Here is a 19,615-nt window from a genome sequence, read left to right as displayed (position 1 = left end):
ACGTCAGGGTCTTGGGCAACGTATATAAACATGTACACACACACATACAGAGACACTCCCACTCTGTTGGGTGAAGTAACAAGCAGCAGTGCTTTTGTTTTGAAAGGCTTAATCCGGATGTGGTTGCTCCCTCCCTCCCTCGCTCCCTCCCTCTCTTTCCTCGGGCTCCGTATGTTTCCGTGTATTTCCGTGTTTGATCGTGTTTCTCCGGCTCTTCACAGTTGAACAGGACAGAACTCGGACTGTGTCTCTGTTGTTGTTTGAGGATGACGTTTATCTGACCCGTTTACGTCCAGAACCACTTAGTTCGTTAGTTAATTCATTAGTTAGTTAGTTAGTTTGTGTAAACGCTGCTCGCAGACGCAGGTTAACTAGCTGGGCAGCTAACACACTTAGTGACTAGTTAGCAGTCATGGCGCGAGCTGTGTCCTCGGTATCTGTGTGTCTGTCTGTGGTCCTCTTCGCTCTGCGCTGTTTGTCCTTTAATCTGGACGAAGACAATGCGTATGTCTTCTCTGGACCTGAGCGGAGTTACTTCGGCTTCTCTGTGGACTTTTTCAAACCCACCAACAACCGGAGGTAACGACACTTCACTAACTAACACTAACCATAACTAACACTAACCAAACCCAGCTACTGCTGATGATGGACAACTTTGTCTCGACATGACTGTGACGTCATCATGTGTTGCCTCAGGCTACACATTCTGCAGTAGTTATAAACATGGTTGTAACAGATCGTGCATAAACGTCCATGTAAACAGTCACTACTTCATGTCTCCTCACGGTGGCGCTGCTCACGTGACTAAAGAGGTTAAAGTTGTGCTGAAGAAGAGGGATAAGCCACGTTCACGACCTTTGACCTTTCTCTATGCCGTGAATCAACAGAGAAATCCTGCACTTTTACTGACACAGATATCATCACGTATTATGATATTATTGTACCGTTGAACATGTATTATGATATTATTGCTATCGTTGACCGTGTATCGTGATATTATTGGTATTGTTGACTGTGTATTATGATATTATAGGTAACGTTGAACATGTATTGTGATATTATTGGTATCGTTGACCGTATATCGTGATATTATTGGTATCATTGACATGTATCGTGATATTATTGGTATCGTTGACCGTGTATTATGATATAATTGGTATCGTTGACCGTGTATTATGATATTATAGGTATCGTTGACCGTGTTTATGATATTATTGGTATCGTTGACCGTGTATTATGATATAATTGGTATCGTTGACCGTGTATTATGATATAATTGGTATCGTTGACCGTGTATTATGATATTATTGGTATCGTTGACCGTGTATTATGATATAATTGGTATCGTTGACCGTGTATTATGATATTATAGGTATCGTTGACCGTGTATCGTGATATTATAGGTATCATTGACCGTGTATCATTAAGGTTCCCCGTGATCGTACCATCTATACGATTTTATCATGTATCGCAATTGAAATCGCTCGGTTGATGGTAAATTTTCATTGAGGACAAAAATCATTAAACGTTTCGGTTATAAAATGTATAAAGTGTATTTTACAGTGTATTTAAGTGTATTTACAGTGTATTCTACAGTGTATTTTACAGTATATTTACATGTACAGATTTATATCCACATATATCTGGTGTAAGTCAGAGTTACAGGATTAATCCTGACAGGGATTTTTCCTCACATTAACTTCCTGTTTCCTGTGCTTGTGTCTGGGTCACCAGGGGTCACCAGGGGTCACCAGACATCCTTACAATCTTTCCACACTTGAAAAACATTCTCACTCTAAATGAAGCAGTTTTTTTATAAACAGTCTGAAAGAGCTGAGTCATCTGAACCGTCTCAGTGTGAGTGAGAAGGTGAGAGGATGAGAGGGTGAACAGAGCTGTGACTCATGTGGTTTTATACCAGAGCAGCTCTGTGGTGGTGAGGCTGTAAATTCACTCACACTGTTGTTTTTGTTTTCAGCCTGTTAAATGTTTCTGTTTCAAATGTAGAAAACCGTGGACAGATGAATTGTTGTTGTGTTTCTGTTTTCTAACATGTGTGCTACAGTGGTTCCTGAAGGTTAAAGGTCACGTGTGTGTGTCCTCAGGTCAGATGTTCTGATCGGCGCTCCTCGTGCTAACACATCAGGGTCCAGTGTGGTGGAGAGAGGAGGCGTCTTCTCCTGTCCATGGAAGGATTCTGTTTCCTGTCAGCTGATGCAGTTTGACTCCTCAGGTTCTCATTCACCCTCTCACCTTCATCCACTCACTCACTCACTCACTCACACACACAGCACAGTGTTAATGCTGCTTACAACACACATTCCTGACGTGTGTGAACATGAATGTGAGGCAGGAGCTGTGTGTCTGTCTGTCTGTCTCTGTGTGTGTGTGTGTGTGTGTGTATCTGTGTATGTGTGTGTGAAGTGTGTGTGTGTGTGTGTGTGTGTGTGTGTGTGTGTCCTGTGATAAACATGACTCGGTGTCATTGTGGTGACAGCCACAGTTAAACTTCTGAGTCATGTTCTACCATCAAACCACCACATCCTTCTGAGTCCAGCTGATAAACAACAACGTGTGTGTGTGTGTGTGTGTGTGTGTGTGTGTGTGTGTGTGTGTGTGTGCGCGTGTGTGCGTGTGTGTGTGTGTGTGTGTGTGTGTTGTCGTCATCATGGAGACCAAAACTTGGTCCTAACGAAGCAGAAGCTCTGGTTTAGTTTAGTCCTGTAGTAGTGTTGGGTATGGTTAAGTTTACTCATTAACTGGTTATGGTTAAGGTTAGTTATTTACTGGTTATAGTAGTTATGTGACAATCATGTGTTCATGTGTGAAATAATCTGTCAGTCCTAGTGATTTCATCTTTACAGGATGAATAATCATGTGATCATGAGAAAACAAACATGACAACATGAGTGAGGCGTTAACTGTGTTTGATGATCCAGATGGACACATTATTTTTTACAGCCTGTGGTCACATGACAACATGAAGCAGGAGCATGGACAGAAAGCTCCAACATGTTGTTATTGTTTTCATCACTGTCACATTCATGTGTTCATTCACCGTGTGTGTGTGTGCAGATGACAGGAAGAAAGATGGAGCTCAGATGGAGTTTAAGTCTAAACAGTGGTTTGGTGCTTCAGTCAAATCTGATGGAGAACACGTCCTGGTGAGCATCGCTGACCTCTGACCTCTGACCTTTACCCACAATCATGGCTTCAATCCTGTGTGTGTGTGTGTGTGTGTGTGTGTGTGTCCAGGCCTGTGCTCCTCTCTATCAGTGGTCCACCTTCGGTGTCTCAGAGCGAGAACCTGTAGGAACCTGTTTTCTGAAGAAGGGAACGTCGGTGGTGGAGTATTCACCCTGCAGATCACGTGTGTCCCTGTCCTCTTCTGTCCTCATCTGTCCTCTTCTGTCCTGAGCTGTCCTCTTGTCTTCTCCTGTCTGTCTGTCCTTCATGTCTGTGTCTTGTGTCCAGGTGCCTACTCTCCTGAAGGACAGGGCTTCTGTCAGGCCGGCTTCAGTGCAGACTTCCTGAAGGTAGGTAACCATAGAAACACCAGAGCGCCTCCCTGTGCACAGTTTGAGGAACATCAGCTCGTTACTCTGACGATCAAATGAAAGGATGAATCATTGTGACACAGGAAGTGGGCGGTTCCTCGTACAGACACTGTTACAGTAGAACCAGCAGAGGGCAGTGTGTTAGTGAGTGAACGTGTGAATGTGTGTGTTTCAGAACAACAGAGTGGTGGTGGGAGGACCGGGAAGCTTCTACTGGCAGGGTGAGTCTCACACGTTCACTCATTCAAACATAACCCTCAGCCATCATCACATGATCACAGACCATATAGTTTGTGATCATGTGATGATGGTGATGATACTGTTGATTATTATGGGATAGAAGGTTCATTAGAGCAGTAGATGCAGGAGCATGTTTATGTCTCTACACACACACTTACACAACTGACCACACACACACACCCTCTACTGTCAGACATGGATTACAACACACACACACACACACACACACACACACACAGTCTCTGTGGCTTCTTTAATTACAGTGTGTTTTTTTTAAACTGGTAAACACTCATGGCTTGTTTTATCATGAACTCTGTCTGTCTGTCTGTCTCTCTCTCTCTCTCTCTGTCTGTCTGTCTGTCTGTCTGTCTGTCTGTCTGTCTCTCTCAGGTCAGCTGATTTCAGACGACATCTCAGAGATCTTTTCCCGCTATGACAGCAGCAGTTACGTGATGCCGTATGGAAACACACAAACCACTAAGTCAGCGGGCGCTCAGTATGACGACAGTTACCTCGGTAACCAAATAATCACATGAAAAATCAAACATAAGATTGATCTGAAGTTTGTGAACCACTCACTCTCCCACACCAAAGCTCACAGAGAAAATCAGTGATTTTAACATCACACACACACACTCACTGATTTCGTCTCTTCATTGTTTGAAATCTAACGTTCATATTGACCTCAGTGACACAAAGTGACCACACGAGGCAGCAGAGGACTCTGTGAGGTTTGGTGTGAGAGAGTGAGTGGTTTACAGACGTCTGTGTGTGGAGGAAGTGACTGATCACTGTGTGTGTGTGTGTGTGTGTGTGTCCTCAGGTTACTCAGTAACAGTTGGAGACTTCAATGATGATGGAAAAGAAGGTGTGGTCAAACATGTTCTGTTATTCTGATAATCAGTAGTTTTACCTGTGAAGTTTGATGATGATGATGATGATGATGATGTGTGTAGATTATGTGACTGGAGTTCCTCGAGGAGACAAAGCACTGGGTTATGTAAGTGTGTCTCACACACACACACACACACACACACACACACACGTGTGGTCACATGATGTGATTGACGGCTGCCCTATTGTGTTGTCATGTTTCAGGTGAGCATCTTCAACGGCATCAACATGGAGTCCATGGTCAACTTCACAGGAAGTCAGGTGGAAGTCAACTTTACTACCACACTGTTATGTCCTCATGTCCCCATTAGTCCTCACGTCCCTGTTACATCAGTATAAGGTCAATAATAACAAAGTAACCTCCTGTGTTTCATAGATGGCTGCTTATTTTGGACACTCAGTATCAGCTGCAGATCTGAACAACGATGGGTGAGTGTGTGTGTGTGTGTGTGTGTGTGTGTGTGTGTGTGTGTGTGTGTGTGTGTGTGTGTGTGTGAGTGTGTGTGTGTGTGTGTGTGTGTGTGTGTGTGTGTGTGTGAGAGTGTGTGTGTGTGTGTGTTGGTTTTTGTGGTTTAGGCGGACATTTGACCTGAATACGCACCGACATTAGGTGGACATTTTGAATTATTATTAATTATAATTTGCGCTGTGTATTTGGGCATGTCCCTCTAATACACATGTACCTGATGTTATATATATCTGTGTATCAGCATAGCGCCCCTCTGAGCTTGGTCAGTTGTACTGCAACAGCTCATGAATATTCACACTAGTGTATGATTTCACAGCTTCTGATTGGCTGACTGTCACAGAGTCACGATAATTCCTAGAATTAGGAAAAATGTTGTGTAACCCTGATTTTAACACAGAATCATAATTTCCTCACAAAACCTCAGCTACTACAACCTTAACACAACTTTGACTTCATTGAAGTTGAGGTTATCAGTGAACACACTCAGGCTAAATTGACTTGACTTGTTATTTATTTGTAGTATTTCAGACACATGATGTTTTTGACAGTTGCTAAATAGTCATGTAATCGTTGTCTTGTACCCTGGTGAGAAGTGAACCGCTGTCTTATCCCTGAGAACCTGAAAACACTTAAACCTGAAGTTATCTCACTAACACCAAATCCTGTGTTGGAACTCAGCTCATTGAAGATCACATGCTTCTGAAATGAAGACTCTTTGCAATATTCCTTGGTGGAGAAAAGTACAGGGGCCTGTTTCAGAAAGCAGGTTCAACAAACTCTGAGTTAAAACCTTAACTCTAGGTTGGCCAACTCTGAGCTGTCAAACTCTGAGAGTTTCCCTCATCTGAGGGTTAACTAACTCAGAGTTTGCACTAAACCTGCTTTGTGAAACAGGCCCCGGGATGCAGGGAGAGGACACAGACACAGACACAGACACAGCTTTCTAAATGAAGCTCCTTCACCACAGAGATTTACAGATCTTTGCCTCTAATATGAAGGAGGTATTGAAACCGTGCCCTGGATGACTCTTTTAATTCAAACTAGAACTACACTGAGGGCGACCACTGAGTATTCTTTTTCTACACTTTGGGCCAAAGTGAGAGTCCCAAATATAAGTATTGAAATGGTTAAAAAGTGGATTTTGCATAATGTGTCCCCTTTAAAATCATTGCAGAGTTCTAACAGTACAGGTGTGTGTGTGTGTGTGTGTGTGTGGTCCCAGCAGCGCCACATGCTGGTTTAATGAGGCAGGAACATAAATGTTCTTCCTGTCTGTCACAGTCTGGTGGACGTGTTGGTCGGAGCTCCTCTCTTCATGGACAGAGGCTCAGACGGAAAACTCCGGGAGGTGGGACAGGTGAGGACACACACACACACACACACACACACAGACACACACAGACACACACACATTAAAGACAGCTGCTGGTTCACCAGCAGGAAACTGGAGACATGAAGCAGCAGGAAACATTAATGAGCTTCAGCTTCAAAGACATTTACTGCTGCTTTAAAGGGACAGTTCCACACGTTATCCTCTTAACTAAACCACACAGACACACACAGACACACACACAGACACACACAGACACACACACACCAAAGCTTACAGAGAAAATCAGTGGTTTTAACATCACACACAAGTTCTAATGGCAGAGTGAGTGGTTTACAAACTTCTGTTTGTGGTGCAGGAGGAGACTGATCACTGTGTGTGTGCGTGTGTGTGTGTGTGTGTGTGTTCAGGTGAGTGTTTACCTGGGTCGAGGTGGGTTTTCCTTCCACCTCCCACAGACGCTCACAGGGTCAGAGGTCTACGCCAGGTATGGCTCTGCTATCGCAGCACTGGGAGACCTGGACATGGACGGGTACAATGGTGAGACACACACACACACACACACACACACACACACACACACACACCCGAACTGCAGTATAACTCTGTGTGTGTGTGTGTGTGTGCGCAGATGTTGCCATCTCTGCTCCATATGGAGGTTCAGATCATCTTGGTCTGGTTTACATCCACAACGGAGGACCTCAGGGTCCAGACCCTACACCATCACAGGTACTGATGAAGACGGCGATGATGGTGGTGGTAGTGGTGAAGATGATGATGATGATGATGATGATGTTGTGTCTCAGGTCCTGAGGGGGAAGTGGGTGTCCAGACACATGCCTGCTAGCTTTGGTTATGCTATGACTGGAAACACTGACATAGACGAGAATGGATATCCAGGTACACACACACATACACATGCGCGCGCACACACACACACGCACACATGCAGAGCAAGAATAAAGTGATTGTGTGTTTTTCTGTGTTTTCAGATTTAATAGTTGGAGTGTTTGGAGCTGACAAAGCTGTTTTATACAGGTAAACTGTGTGTGTGTGTGTGTGTGTGTGTGAGATATTGTTACCCTCTGATAAAGAATTCACCATGAAAGAAGAAGGATTAAAAATGTCATACTCTCACGTGTGTGTGTGTGTGTGTGTGTGCGTGTGCGTGTGTGTGTGTGCGTGTGCGTGTGTGTGTGCGTTCCTCAGAGCTCGTCCTGTGATCAGTGTCAATGCCACGTTGGACCTAACACCTCAGATCATTAACCCAGAGGAGAAGACGTGTTCACTGCCTGGAAGCAGCACAGCTGTTTCCTGGTGAGTGATCAGCTGTGAGCGCCCCCTGCTGCTGAGGATGATCTTAACAACATCTCACTGTGAAACTGAAAAACAAACACACACAGGAGTTGTTAATCTGCCTCCATCACTAAGTTCAAACGTCTGATTTTGTCGACATTTCTCAGTGATACAAAGTGACCACAGGAGGCAGCAGAGGACCAGCATCTGCTGTGTGTGTGTGTGTGTGTGTGTAAAGTGTCTCAGTCTCTTGTTCTCTTGTGTTTGTCAGTTTTAAAGTCAAGTACTGTTTGAAGGCCAGTGGTCGTGGAGCTCCTGCTTCTATGGGTGAGTCAGTCAGCAGATGATCATGTCGTCTCCTCCCCTCCCGTCCTCTCCTCTCCTCTCCTCACTTCCTCTCTCCTGTCTCCTCCCAGCGTTCCGTGTGGACCTGATGTTGGACCGTCTGAAGCAGAAGGAGACGAAGCGCGTCTTCTTCCTGCACACTCAGAGTTTCCAGTACTCGAAGAACATGACGGTGTCGAACGGCAGAGCTCCGTCCTGTGAGGAGCAGTTTGTCTTCCTGAAGGTGAGCATCTTCTTCATCATCTTCATCACGTGCTGCTGATGACACTCTGTGTGTGGTGCAGTGACCTGAGTGTCCACACGGTGGCAGCACAGTCACACACACACACACTTAATAAAACCTGAACTGTGTGTTTGTTTGTGTGTGTGTGTGTTTTAGGACAACCGTGAGTTTCGGGACAAAATCACACCCATCTCCGTGGCGATGGATTATAGTCTGGATTATCAACAGGCTGCAGATAAAACTGGACTTCTACCCATTCTTGACGTGTCCACACCGTCTAATGTCACCAAGCAGGTGAATGAGTGAGGGACTGAGTGTCAGAGTGTCTGAGTGAGTGAGTGAGGGACTGAGTGTCTGAGTGTCTGAGTGAGTGTGTGAGTGAGGGACTGAGTGTCTGCGTGAGTGAAGGACTGAGTGTCTGAGTGAGTGAGTGAGTGAGTGTCTGTGTGAGTGAGGGACTGAGTGTCTGAGTGAGTGAGTGAGTGTGTGAGTGTCTGTGTGAGTGAGGGACTGAGTGTCTGAGTGAGTGAGTGAGTGAGTGAGGGACTGAGTGTCTGAGTGAGTGAGTGAGTGAGTGTCTGTGTGAGTGAGTGTCTGAGTGAGTGAGTGAGTGAGGGACTGAGTGAGTGAGTGAGTGAGTGAGTGAGTGAGTGTCTGAGTGAGTGAGGGACTGAGTGTCTGAGTGAGTGAGTGAGTGAGGGACTGAGTGTCTGCGTGTCTGAGTGAGGGACTGAGTGTCTGTGTGAGTGAGGGACTGAGTGTCTGAGTGAATGAGTGAGTGAGGGACTGAGTGAGTGTGTCAGATCTGATCCGTCTGTGGTGTTTTCTCCCCCCTCTGGCCCCTCCTCCTGGTCTTGGCTCCTCCCTCCTCAGGCTCACATCCTCCTGGACTGTGGAGACGATAACGTGTGTAAACCTGACCTCAGGCTGTCAGTGAACAGGTAACTAAAAAAAGCTGAGTCATGTTTGTGCTGCAGTGATGAGACTAAAAATGCTGAGTCATGTTTGTGTTGCAGTGCTGAGATAATAGAAGCTGAGTCATGTTTGTGCTGCAGTGATGAGATAATAGAAGCTGAGTCATGTTTGTGTTGCAGTGCTGAGATAATAGAAGCTGAGTCATGTTTGTGTTGCAGTGCTGAGATAATAGAAGCTGAGTCATGTTTGTGTTGCAGTGCTGAGATAATAGAAGCTGAGTCATGTTTGTGCTGCAGTGCTGAGATAATAGAAGCTGAGTCATGTTTGTGCTGCAGTGATGAGATAATAGAAGCTGAGTCATGTTTGTGTTACAGTGATGAGATAATAGAAGCTGAGTCATGTTTGTGTTGCAGTGATGAGATAATAGAAGCTGAGTCATGTTTGTGTTGCAGTGATGAGATTATAGAAGCTGAGTCATGTTTGTGTTGCAGTGATGAGATAATAGAAGCTGAGTCATGTTTGTGTTGCAGTGATGATATTATAGAAGCTGAGTCATGTTTGTGTTGCAGTGATGAGATAATAGAAGCTGAGTCATGTTTGTGTTGCAGTGATGATATTATAGAAGCTGAGTCATGTTTGTGTTGCAGTGATGAGATTATAAAAGCTGAGTCATGTTTGTGCTGCAGTGATGAGATTATAAAAGCTGAGTCATGTTTGTGCTGCAGTGATGAGATAATGGAAGCTGAGTCATGTTTGTGTTGCAGTGATGAGATAATAGAAGCTGAGTCATGTTTGTGTTGCAGTGATGAGATAATGGAAGCTGAGTCATGTTTGTGTTGCAGTGATGAGATAATAGAAGCTGAGTCATGTTTGTGTTGCAGTGATGAGATAATGGAAGCTGAGTCATGTTTGTGTTGCAGTGATGAGATAATAGAAGCTGAGTCATGTTTGTGTTGCACTGATGAGATAATGGAAGCTGAGTCATGTTTGTGTTGCAGTGATGAGATAATCGAAGCTGAGTCATGTTTGTGTTGCAGTGATGATATTATAAAAGCTGAGTCATGTTTGTGTTGCAGTGATGATATTATAAAAGCTGAGTCATGTTTGTGTTGCAGTGATGAGATAATAGAAGCTGAGTCATGTTTGTGCTGCAGTGATGAGATAATGGAAGCTGAGTCATGTTTGTGTTGCAGTGATGAGATAATAGAAGCTGAGTCATGTTTGTGTTGCAGTGATGAGATAATAGAAGCTGAGTCATGTTTGTGTTGCAGTGATGAGATAATGGAAGCTGAGTCATGTTTGTGTTGCAGTGATGAGATAATAGAAGCTGAGTCATGTTTGTGTTGCAGTGATGAGATAATGGCAGCTGAGTCATGTTTGTGTTGCAGTGATGATATTATAGAAGCTGAGTCATGTTTGTGTTGCAGTGATGAGATAATCGAAGCTGAGTCATGTTTGTGTTGCAGTGATGATATTATAAAAGCTGAGTCATGTTTGTGTTGCAGTGATGAGATAATAGAAGCTGAGTCATGTTTGTGCTGCATTGATGAGATTATAAAAGCTGAGTCATGTTTGTGTTGCAGTGACCGTGATGAGATCTACATCGGCGATGACAACGCTCTGACTCTAGAGGTCAGCGCAGAGAATCGGGGTGAGGGAGCATACGAGGCCGAGCTGCACGTTTACCCTCCGCAGCAGGCCGACTTCACCGGCGTGGTCCGCAGTCAGGTGACCTTCTGACCTCATCACACCCACACACTGTCCACCTCACTGTGAGAGCGGACAAGAGGTGACCTGTGCTGTTGTGTCTCAGACTCTGTCCAGACTCTCATGTGCTTATAAGATGGTAAACCAGACCAAGATCGTCGTGTGTGACCTTGGAAACCCCATGAAAGGAGGAACCAAGGTCAGTGATGACCAGCAGGTGTCACTGTGACACAATGTTTACATTCTCTGTCACCTCCTGCTCTCTGATTGGTCTTCTTCTTCTCTCTGATTGGTCCCCTTCTTCTTCTCTGCTCTCTGATTGGTCTTCTTCTTCTTCTCTGCTCACTGATTGGTCCCCTTCTTCTTCTCTGCTCTCTGATTGGTCTTCTTCTTCTTCTCTGCTCTCTGATTGGTCCCCTTCTTCTTCTCTGCTCTCTGATTGGTCTTCTTCTTCTTCTCTGCTCACTGATTGGTCCTCTTCTTCTTCTCTGCTCTCTGATTGGTCCTCTTCTTCTTCTCTGCTCTCTGATTGGTCCTCTTCTTCTTCTCTGCTCTCTGATTGGTCCTCTTCTTCTTCTCTGCTCTCTGATTGGTCAGATTCTGGCAGAGTTGAAGTTCAGTGTTCATCAGTTGTCGGAAGAGGACACATCTGTGAAGTTTGACCTGCAGATCGTCAGGTAACCGTGTGTGTGTGTGTGTGTGTGTGTGTGTGTGTGTGTGTGTGTGTAGATGTGTAGATGATTAAACATGTGTGTGTTTCAGCTCTAACCAGTTTGACAACACCAGTCCTCAAGTTTCCAGCATCACCAAGCTGGCAGTGCTGGCCAGAGTCTTCATCAGAGGGTAACACACTCACTCACTCTCTCACTCACTCACTCACTCACTCACTCACTCACTCACTCACTCACTCACTTGTGTGTGTGTGTGTCCTCAGGTCGTCGTTTCCTGATCAGGTTCTTCTCCCCATCACTAACTGGAAACCTAAAGATCTTCCTCATGTTGGTGAAGACATGGGTCCACAGGTCGTCCACGTCTATGAGGTCTTTACACACACACACACACACACACACACACACAGAGGAGGTGAGTGTGTCTCCATGGTAACACTGTGACCTCTGACCCTCAGCTGCTGAACAGTGGACCGAGTACGATCAGTAAAGCTTCAGTGGAGGTGGAGTGGCCGTACGCTCACAACCACGACTTCCTGCTCTACATCACCAGCTTCAAGACAGACGGACCAATCAACTGCACCGCTGACCGAGAGATCAACCCCCTCAACGTCACGGTGTGTGTCTGATGGACAGAGACATGTCCTCTACACATGTGGACACAGTTACATACTGAACCTTTACCACGTGTGTCTATGTGTGTGTGTCAGACCTCAGTCACCTCACAGAAGAACACCAGTGTGGTTCCGCCCAGAGAGAGAGAGACAGAAGGACGGAACAAAAACCACATACGTAAGAGAGACGTGGACATGAAGGACGGACAGAGTGACCAACAGATACTGGTACAAACACACACACACACACACACACACACACACACAGAAACAGTGCTGACTCAGCTAAATGTGGAGGAGGAGGAGCTTCAGAGACACAGCATGAATCTTCTGTGTTCTGTCAGTGGTTCTCCATGTTCCCCTGGTTCTCTGCTCCTCACAGGAGAACATGGATGAGAACACTGAGGCTGTATCTGCTCCACCACACCCCCTCCTGTCATCACAGTGAAATAACTCAATATTCACTAAACAGTGAAAAGTTCAAAACTCCGTTAAAATTTGAAATAGTTGTTCATATAAGTGTGTGTGTGTGTGTGTGTGTGTGTGTGTGTGTGTGTGTGTGTAGGACTGCAGCACAGTTGATTGTCTGAGGCTCAAATGTCAGGTTGGTCGTCTGGAGAGGAAGAAGAACGCCATCCTCTACATCAACGCTAACCTGTTTGTAAACACCTTCATGAAGGTAACACACACACAGAGACACACACACACACACATCAGGTTTACTTCATTGTCAGTCTCTCTCTCTGCCTCTCTGTCTGTCTGCCTGTCTGTCTGTCTGTCTGTCTGCAGCCTGACTATCAGAACCGGTCCTTTGAGGTCCGGTCTTCAGCATCCTTCAGTGTGATCGAGATGCCGTACAAGAACCTGGTTTCAGACCTTCCATCAAACAGCACCTCAGTACGAACACACCTGTCAATCACATTGAGCCACGCCCCCTCTCTTTCACCTGTGTGTTCACCTGTGTGTGTGTGTGTGCTTTCAGATGAGTGTGGCGGTCATGTGGTTGGCTGACGTTCCTCAGTCAGTTCCTGTGTGGGTGGTGGTTCTGGCCGTGTTAGCGGGACTATTACTGCTCGCTCTGCTCATCTTCATCATGTACAAGGTGAGGAGGAGGAGCCTCACACACACACGTTTGTCCAGCAGAGGGCGCTGTGAGCACAGCTCAGCTTCTGTGAGGAAAACGAAGCGTCTTCTTCTTCTGTGGTTTCACAACAGCAACAACGTTAGCTTGTGCCGCTCACAGAGCTCCTGACGTTAGCGGTGAGACTCGTCACGTTGTGAGACCACAAAAGAAGAAGACGAGAGTTTGTCCTCAGCTGTGTGTGTGTGTGTTAGCTGTTAGCTCCAGGTTAGCTCACGTGTGTCTCCGTTGTCTCGTCCTCAGCTGTGTGTGTGTTAGCTGTTAGCTCACGTGTGTCTCCGTTGTCTCGTCCTCAGCTGGGCTTCTTTAAGAGAGTCCGTCCTCCGCAGGAAGACAGCACTGAGAAGGAGCAACTGCAGCCGGAGGAGAACGGCACCACTGACACCTAGAGGTCAAAGTGTGTCAGTGCAGAAAGAATTTTCAGGGTAAAAACAGAACCGTGCTCAGATTTTATTGCATTTTTATTTGGGTTTTTTTAGTTGTATTTTCTCTAATGATGTGTTTGTGCCAAACAAGAAGCTCCGCCCACATCTCACCGCTCACACGTGAACTCGTAGCCTCACCGCGAGAGCTGTAAACATCGTAAATATCGTGCTAACATCAGTGATAGATCACGGGTCGTTACCGTGGAGATACAAGGTCATGACTTTGTTAGGGGGCGGAGCTTGGCCTGATGTTTGATTTGCACTTTCTAAAAAATGTAAAATAAAAATAATAATAATAATAATAATTCACACTCGTCCAGAACTGCTGATTAACTTGTTGCCATGGTTACTGCAGCGTTTACAATCCTGAAAAAAACAGACTTCCTGTTTACATTCACACGCTCAGTGACCCTGAAGGTCACCTGACCCTTATATTATATAACAACATGTTTTTGTGCAACATTAATATTTTTATCTGTTTTTTACTTTTCTATTGTGTGTGTGTGTGTGTGTCTGTCTGTCTGTCTGTGTGTTTGGGTGTTCAGTTCAGGAGCCTGGATGCTAATGCTAACTGTGGCAACAGTAGTTTAGGTGGGCGGGGCTTAATTAACTCTGCGATTTTCTTAGTTCAATTATCCTTCGACGTGTTGTCAATAAATAAAAAAACAATCAAAGATGACGCCCACTGCCTCAGCCAATCAGAGAGCAGGACGAGTCAGGAAGAAGAGTGATGTTGTTTGTGTGTGTGAGCAGCAGGAGGCGCTCATTCACATTAATCTGCTGTAACCATGTTCTTAATCTGATTATTTATTTCTGCTTCACACATTAATCTGAGATTAAAAGTGTCTTTCATGGTTTATTTTTGTCACTTTGTTCACATGTTGTTGTTTATGTTTCCTCACTGATAAAATCCTCACTGATAAAAAACGTTTGTGTTTAATCCAAAAAATAAAAGTTTATACTTCTGAAATGTTTTTTTTAATTTTCTCTCATTTTGTAAAAAACTGATGAAATTCTTCAAAAACAGTGAGACAGACAGTGAGACAGTAGGGGGTGTGACCCTCCTGAGGATAAAGTGGTAGAAAATAATTTAAAAAAAAAAAGTTATTGGGATCATTAATAGTTATTATTATTTTATAGTTGTGTTGTCAGCTTGACGCTAATACAGTCTAGCATGATGCTAACAAAGCGTAGCATAATGCTAACATAGCTAACATGGATTTAAATATAAGCAAATAGGTAAGGGGTTGCTGTAGTTGGTCTGGTCTAGGTTCAGCAACATTATGTGCCCAAAGAATGAGGTCAGCTGACTACGTGAATATAACGAATGACCAGATTATTCCATCAATGCATTGTTTCTTCCCTGATGACATGGGCATATTCCAAGATGACAATGCCAGGATTCATCAGGCTAAAATTGTGAAAGCGTGGTTCAGGGAGCATGAGACATCATTTTCACCACAGAGTCCAGACCTTAACCCCACTGAGAATCTTTGGGATGTGCTGGAGAAGGCTTTACTCAGTGGCCCGACTCTTCCATCATCGATACAAGATCTTGGTGAAAAATCAATGTAACACTGGACGGAAATAAATCTTGTGACATTGCAGTAGCTTATGGAAACAATGCCACAGTGAATGAGTGCCGTAATCAAAGCTAAAGGCGCTCCAACCATGTGACCCTTTTTTTTAGGTGGCGACTTTTTTGGCCAGGCAGTGTATATATGTACATATACACTGCCTGGCCAAAACAAAAGTACATATATGTACATTTATATAATATGTCGTCCAAAATGAGACAAAAAAGTCGTAGTTTAGTGTGTCGTCCAAAATGAGACAAAAAAGTCATAGTATAGTTTGTCGTCCAAAATCCGACAAAAAAGTCATAGTTTAGTATGTCGTCCAAAATGAGACAAAAAAGTCATACTTTAGTATGTCGTCCAAAATCAGACAAAAAAGTCATAGTTTAGTATTTCTTCCAAAATCAGACAAAAAATTCATAGTTTAGTGTGTCGTCCAAAATCAGACAAAAAAGTCATAGTTTAGTATGTCGTCCAAAATCAGACAAAAAAGTCATAGTTTAGTATGTCGTCCAAAATCAGACAAAAAAGTCATAGTTTAGTATTTCTTCCAAAATCAGACAAAAAATTCATAGTTTAGTATGTCGTCCAAAATCAGACAAAAAAGTCATAGTTTAGTATGTCGTCCAAAATCCGACAAAAAAGTCATAGTTTAGTATGTCGTCCAAAATCAGACAAAAAAGTCATAGTTTAGTATGTCGTCCAAAATCAGACAAAAAATTCATAGTTTGGTATGTCGTCCAAAATGAGACGAAAAAGTCATAGTTTAGTATGTCGTCCAAAATGAGACAAAAAAGTCATAGTTTAGTATGTCTTCCAAAATCAGACAAAAAAGTCATAGTTTAGTATGTCGTCCAAAATCATACAAAAAAGTCATAGTTTAGTATGTCAACCAAAATGTGACAAAAAAGTCAGTTTAGTATGTCGTCCAAAATGTGACAAAAAAGTCATAGTTTAGTATGTCGTCCAAAATCCGACAAAAAATTCATAGTTTAGTATGTCGTCCAAAATCAGACAAAAAAGTCATAGTTTAGTATGTCGTCCAAAATCAGACAAAAAAGTCATAGTTTAGTATTTCGTCCAAAATCCGACAAAAAAGTCATAGTTTAGTATGTCGTCCAAAATCAGACAAAAAATTCATAGTTTAGTATGTCTTCCAAAATCAGACAAAAAAGTCATAGTTTAGTATGTCGTCCAAAATCAGACAAAAAAGTCATAGTTTAGTATGTCAACCAAAATCCGACAAAAAAGTCATAGTTTAGTATGTCGTCCAAAATCAGACAAAAAAGTCATAGTTTAGTATGTCGTCCAAAATCCGACAAAAAAGTCATAGTTTAGTATGTCGTCCAAAATCAGACAAAAAATTCATAGTTTGGTAGGTCGTCCAAAATCAGACAAAAAAGTCATAGTTTAGTATTTCGTCCAAAATCAGACAAAAAAGTCATAGTTTAGTATGTCGTCCAAAATCAGACAAAAAAGTCATAGTTTAGTATGTCGTCCAAATCAGACAAAAAAGTCATAGTTTAGTATGTCGTCCATAATCAGACAAAAAAGTCATAGTTTAGTATGTCGTCCATAATCAGACAAAAAAGTCATAGTTTAGTATTTCGTCCAAAATCAGATAAAAAAGTCATAGTTTAGTATTTCTTCCAAAATCAGACAAAAAAGTCATAGTTTAGTATGTCGTCCATAATCAGACAAAAAAGTCATAGTTTAGTATGTCGTCCAAAATCAGACAAAAAGTCATAGTTTAGTATGTCGTCCAAAATGTGACAAAAAAGTCATAGTTTAGTATGTCGTCCAAAATCCGACAAAAAAGTCATAGTTTAGTATGTCGTCCAAAATGAGACAAAAAAGTCATACTTTAGTATGTCGTCCAAAATCAGACAAAAAAGTCATAGTTTAGTATTTCTTCCAAAATCAGACAAAAAATTCATAGTTTAGTATGTCGTCCAAAATCAGACAAAAAAGTCATAGTTTAGTATGTCGTCCAAAATCAGACAAAAAAGTCATAGTTTAGTATGTCGTCCAAAATCAGATAAAAAAGTCATAGTTTAGTATGTCGTCCAAAATCAGATAAAAAAGTCATAGTTTAGTATTTCTTCCAAAATCAGACAAAAAAGTCATAGTTTAGTATTTCTTCCAAAATCAGACAAAAAATTCATAGTTTAGTATGTCGTCCAAAATCAGACAAAAAAGTCATAGTTTAGTATGTCGTCCAAAATCAGACAAAAAAGTCATAGTTTAGTATGTCGTCCAAAATCAGACAAAAAAGTCATAGTTTAGTATGTCGTCCAAAATCAGACAAAAAATTCATAGTTTGGTAGGTCGTCCAAAATGAGACGAAAAAGTCATAGTTTAGTATGTCTTCCAAAATCAGACAAAAAAGTCATAGTTTAGTATGTCGTCCAAAATCAGACAAAAAAGTCATAGTTTAGTATGTCAACCAAAATCCGACGAAAAATTCATAGTTTAGTATGTCGTCCAAAATCAGACGAAAAAGTCATAGTTTAGTATGTCTTCCAAAATCAGACAAAAAAGTCATAGTTTAGTATGTCGTCCAAAATCAGACAAAAAAGTCATAGTTTAGTATGTCGTCCAAAATCAGACAAAAAAGTCATAGTTTAGTATTTCGTCCAAAAACCGGAAAAAAAAGTCATAGTTTAGTATGTCGTCCAAAATCAGACAAAAAAGTCAGTTTTTTATGTCGTCCAAAATCAGACAAAAAAGTCATAGTTTAGTATGTCGTCCAAAATCAGACAAAAAAGTCAGTTTTTTATGTCGTCCAAAATCAGACAAAAAAGTCATAGTTAGTGCCTGCAGCTGCAAGGCATTCTAGTGAGAACCCTAGGGTTCTCACTAGAATGCCTTGCGCTGCAAGCATCTCTTGTTATCCTGCGCGTTTATTAGTGCCTGCAGCTGCAAGGCATTCTAGTGAGAACCCTAGGGTTCTCACTAGAATGCCTTGCGCTGCAAGGCATCTCTTGTAATCGTGCGCGTTTATTCTGCTTTTTATTCTCGCGCCCTCCCGTTATTTCGGCACGCTACTCCTCCTGCATCTTTGAGAAACCCCCAACACAAGTTATATCAAAATGTGCGCCTTGACCGGGAATGGTGTGCTATGACTTTTCTAAGATTTTCATATAACCATTGGGATAATATTTACAAAAAACTGAACAAAAATTAACATTGAAGTGGATGGGAGACCGAAAAAAACCAAGCCCGCTTTGGAGCATCACAGTGTCGTCATACTTTAACGTAGAAACGTGGTTGGAAGTTTAAACGGGTCACAAGACTTGGGACTTTTCTGACCTAAGTCGACATTTTGATACATGTTACGGTTTTTGAACTATCGCAGTTTAAGTTTTGTACTTTTTTTCAAAGCTTTCTGATTTTATAATGGGTGTGTGTGTGGTCGTTAGGTGTGAGCTAGAGTGACACACTCTAGCAAGATCCAGCAAAATAATCAGAAAAACTTCTAAACAAACTCTTCTCCTGCCCACAATTTCCAACCTACAGAGACAATTTTTACATCAAAATGTTGCCATGGTTGTCGTCTAACCCTGTGTGTGTTTGTCATGTTCATATGACTTGTAGTTTTTCTTAAAATCACCTCAAAGCACAGAGAACTCTGGTCACAGTCTCAATTCACTCCCATGTTAAAATGTCTGCTTTGGAGTTGTGGAAAATCAAGATGAGGGTGATTTTAAAACTGTGATTTCTCTGTCAATTCACGCCCGTTTGTCACAAATTTTGAGATGGGAGCTGCTGAAAGCCTCCTGGCGCTCACAAACCAAAATTTTTATCTCTATCATCAACCGTTCTTGAGATATGACAACTTTAAAACATGCTGTTTTCTCTGTGAGAATGGGAAACAGAGGGGATTGTGAATCTCTCTCTCTCCCTCTCTCCTGTCACTCCAGCAGTTTGCCCCGCCCCCTCCTCTGCCGGCCCTGATTACACACACCTGCTGACAATTAAGCCATGTGGACTATAAAAACTCCCTGTTCCCCTGTTTCAGTGCCAGTGTGTTTTCGTCCATGCCTGATCACCATAGCGCCTCGTCACAGCCCCAGAATCCTCAAGTTTTTGATCCTCTTGGTGAGCGATGCTTTATTTTGTAAGTTTTCTTATCATAGCCTGTTAGCTGATACCTTAGTTAAGATTTATAGCTTTTGTTTTCCTCCTTGGGAGAGATTTTTTGTTTGTTAATT

At 42.8% G+C, this 19,615-nt stretch overlaps 1 protein-coding gene across 1 annotated transcript; it reads left to right on the top strand.

Moving 5' to 3' along the window:
- Positions 1 to 182: 182 nt before the first annotated feature.
- itgav (integrin, alpha V) lies at positions 183 to 14,681 on the top strand. Its single transcript, XM_058614107.1, has 32 exons — positions 183 to 579; positions 2,106 to 2,233; positions 3,076 to 3,164; positions 3,256 to 3,370; positions 3,475 to 3,536; positions 3,733 to 3,778; positions 4,188 to 4,313; positions 4,621 to 4,665; positions 4,754 to 4,797; positions 4,896 to 4,952; positions 5,068 to 5,120; positions 6,442 to 6,517; positions 6,901 to 7,030; positions 7,122 to 7,219; positions 7,297 to 7,390; positions 7,483 to 7,528; positions 7,700 to 7,807; positions 8,058 to 8,113; positions 8,203 to 8,354; positions 8,511 to 8,648; positions 9,228 to 9,295; positions 10,853 to 10,997; positions 11,083 to 11,175; positions 11,574 to 11,653; positions 11,739 to 11,819; positions 11,911 to 12,016; positions 12,103 to 12,261; positions 12,355 to 12,486; positions 12,824 to 12,937; positions 13,048 to 13,155; positions 13,241 to 13,360; positions 13,696 to 14,681. The coding sequence occupies exons 1-32, from the start codon at positions 413 to 415 to the stop codon at positions 13,786 to 13,788; spliced, it is 3,129 nt and encodes a 1,042-aa protein (XP_058470090.1). The 5' UTR covers positions 183 to 412; the 3' UTR covers positions 13,789 to 14,681.
- Positions 14,682 to 19,615: the final 4,934 nt, after the last annotated feature.

The sequence above is a fragment of the Solea solea genome, chromosome 2, assembly GCF_958295425.1.
Source record: "Solea solea chromosome 2, fSolSol10.1, whole genome shotgun sequence".
NCBI lineage: Eukaryota > Metazoa > Chordata > Actinopteri > Pleuronectiformes > Soleidae > Solea > Solea solea.
The sequence above is the reverse complement of the archived record's forward strand: the minus strand, read 5'-3'. Positions and strand labels throughout refer to the sequence as shown.

What these genes read in the sequence shown, in the direction of transcription:
- itgav (XM_058614107.1), top strand. Translation starts at nt 413, where the DNA reads ATGGCGCGAGCTGTGTCCTCGGTATCTGTGTGTCTGTCTGTGGTCCTC. An exon ending in CTGATGGAGAACACGTCCTG is followed by an intron (nt 3,165 to 3,255) that starts GTGAGCATCGCT and finishes GTGTGTGTCCAG; the next exon opens with GCCTGTGCTCCTCTCTATCA. An exon ending in TTTGACCTGCAGATCGTCAG is followed by an intron (nt 11,654 to 11,738) that starts GTAACCGTGTGT and finishes TGTGTGTTTCAG; the next exon opens with CTCTAACCAGTTTGACAACA.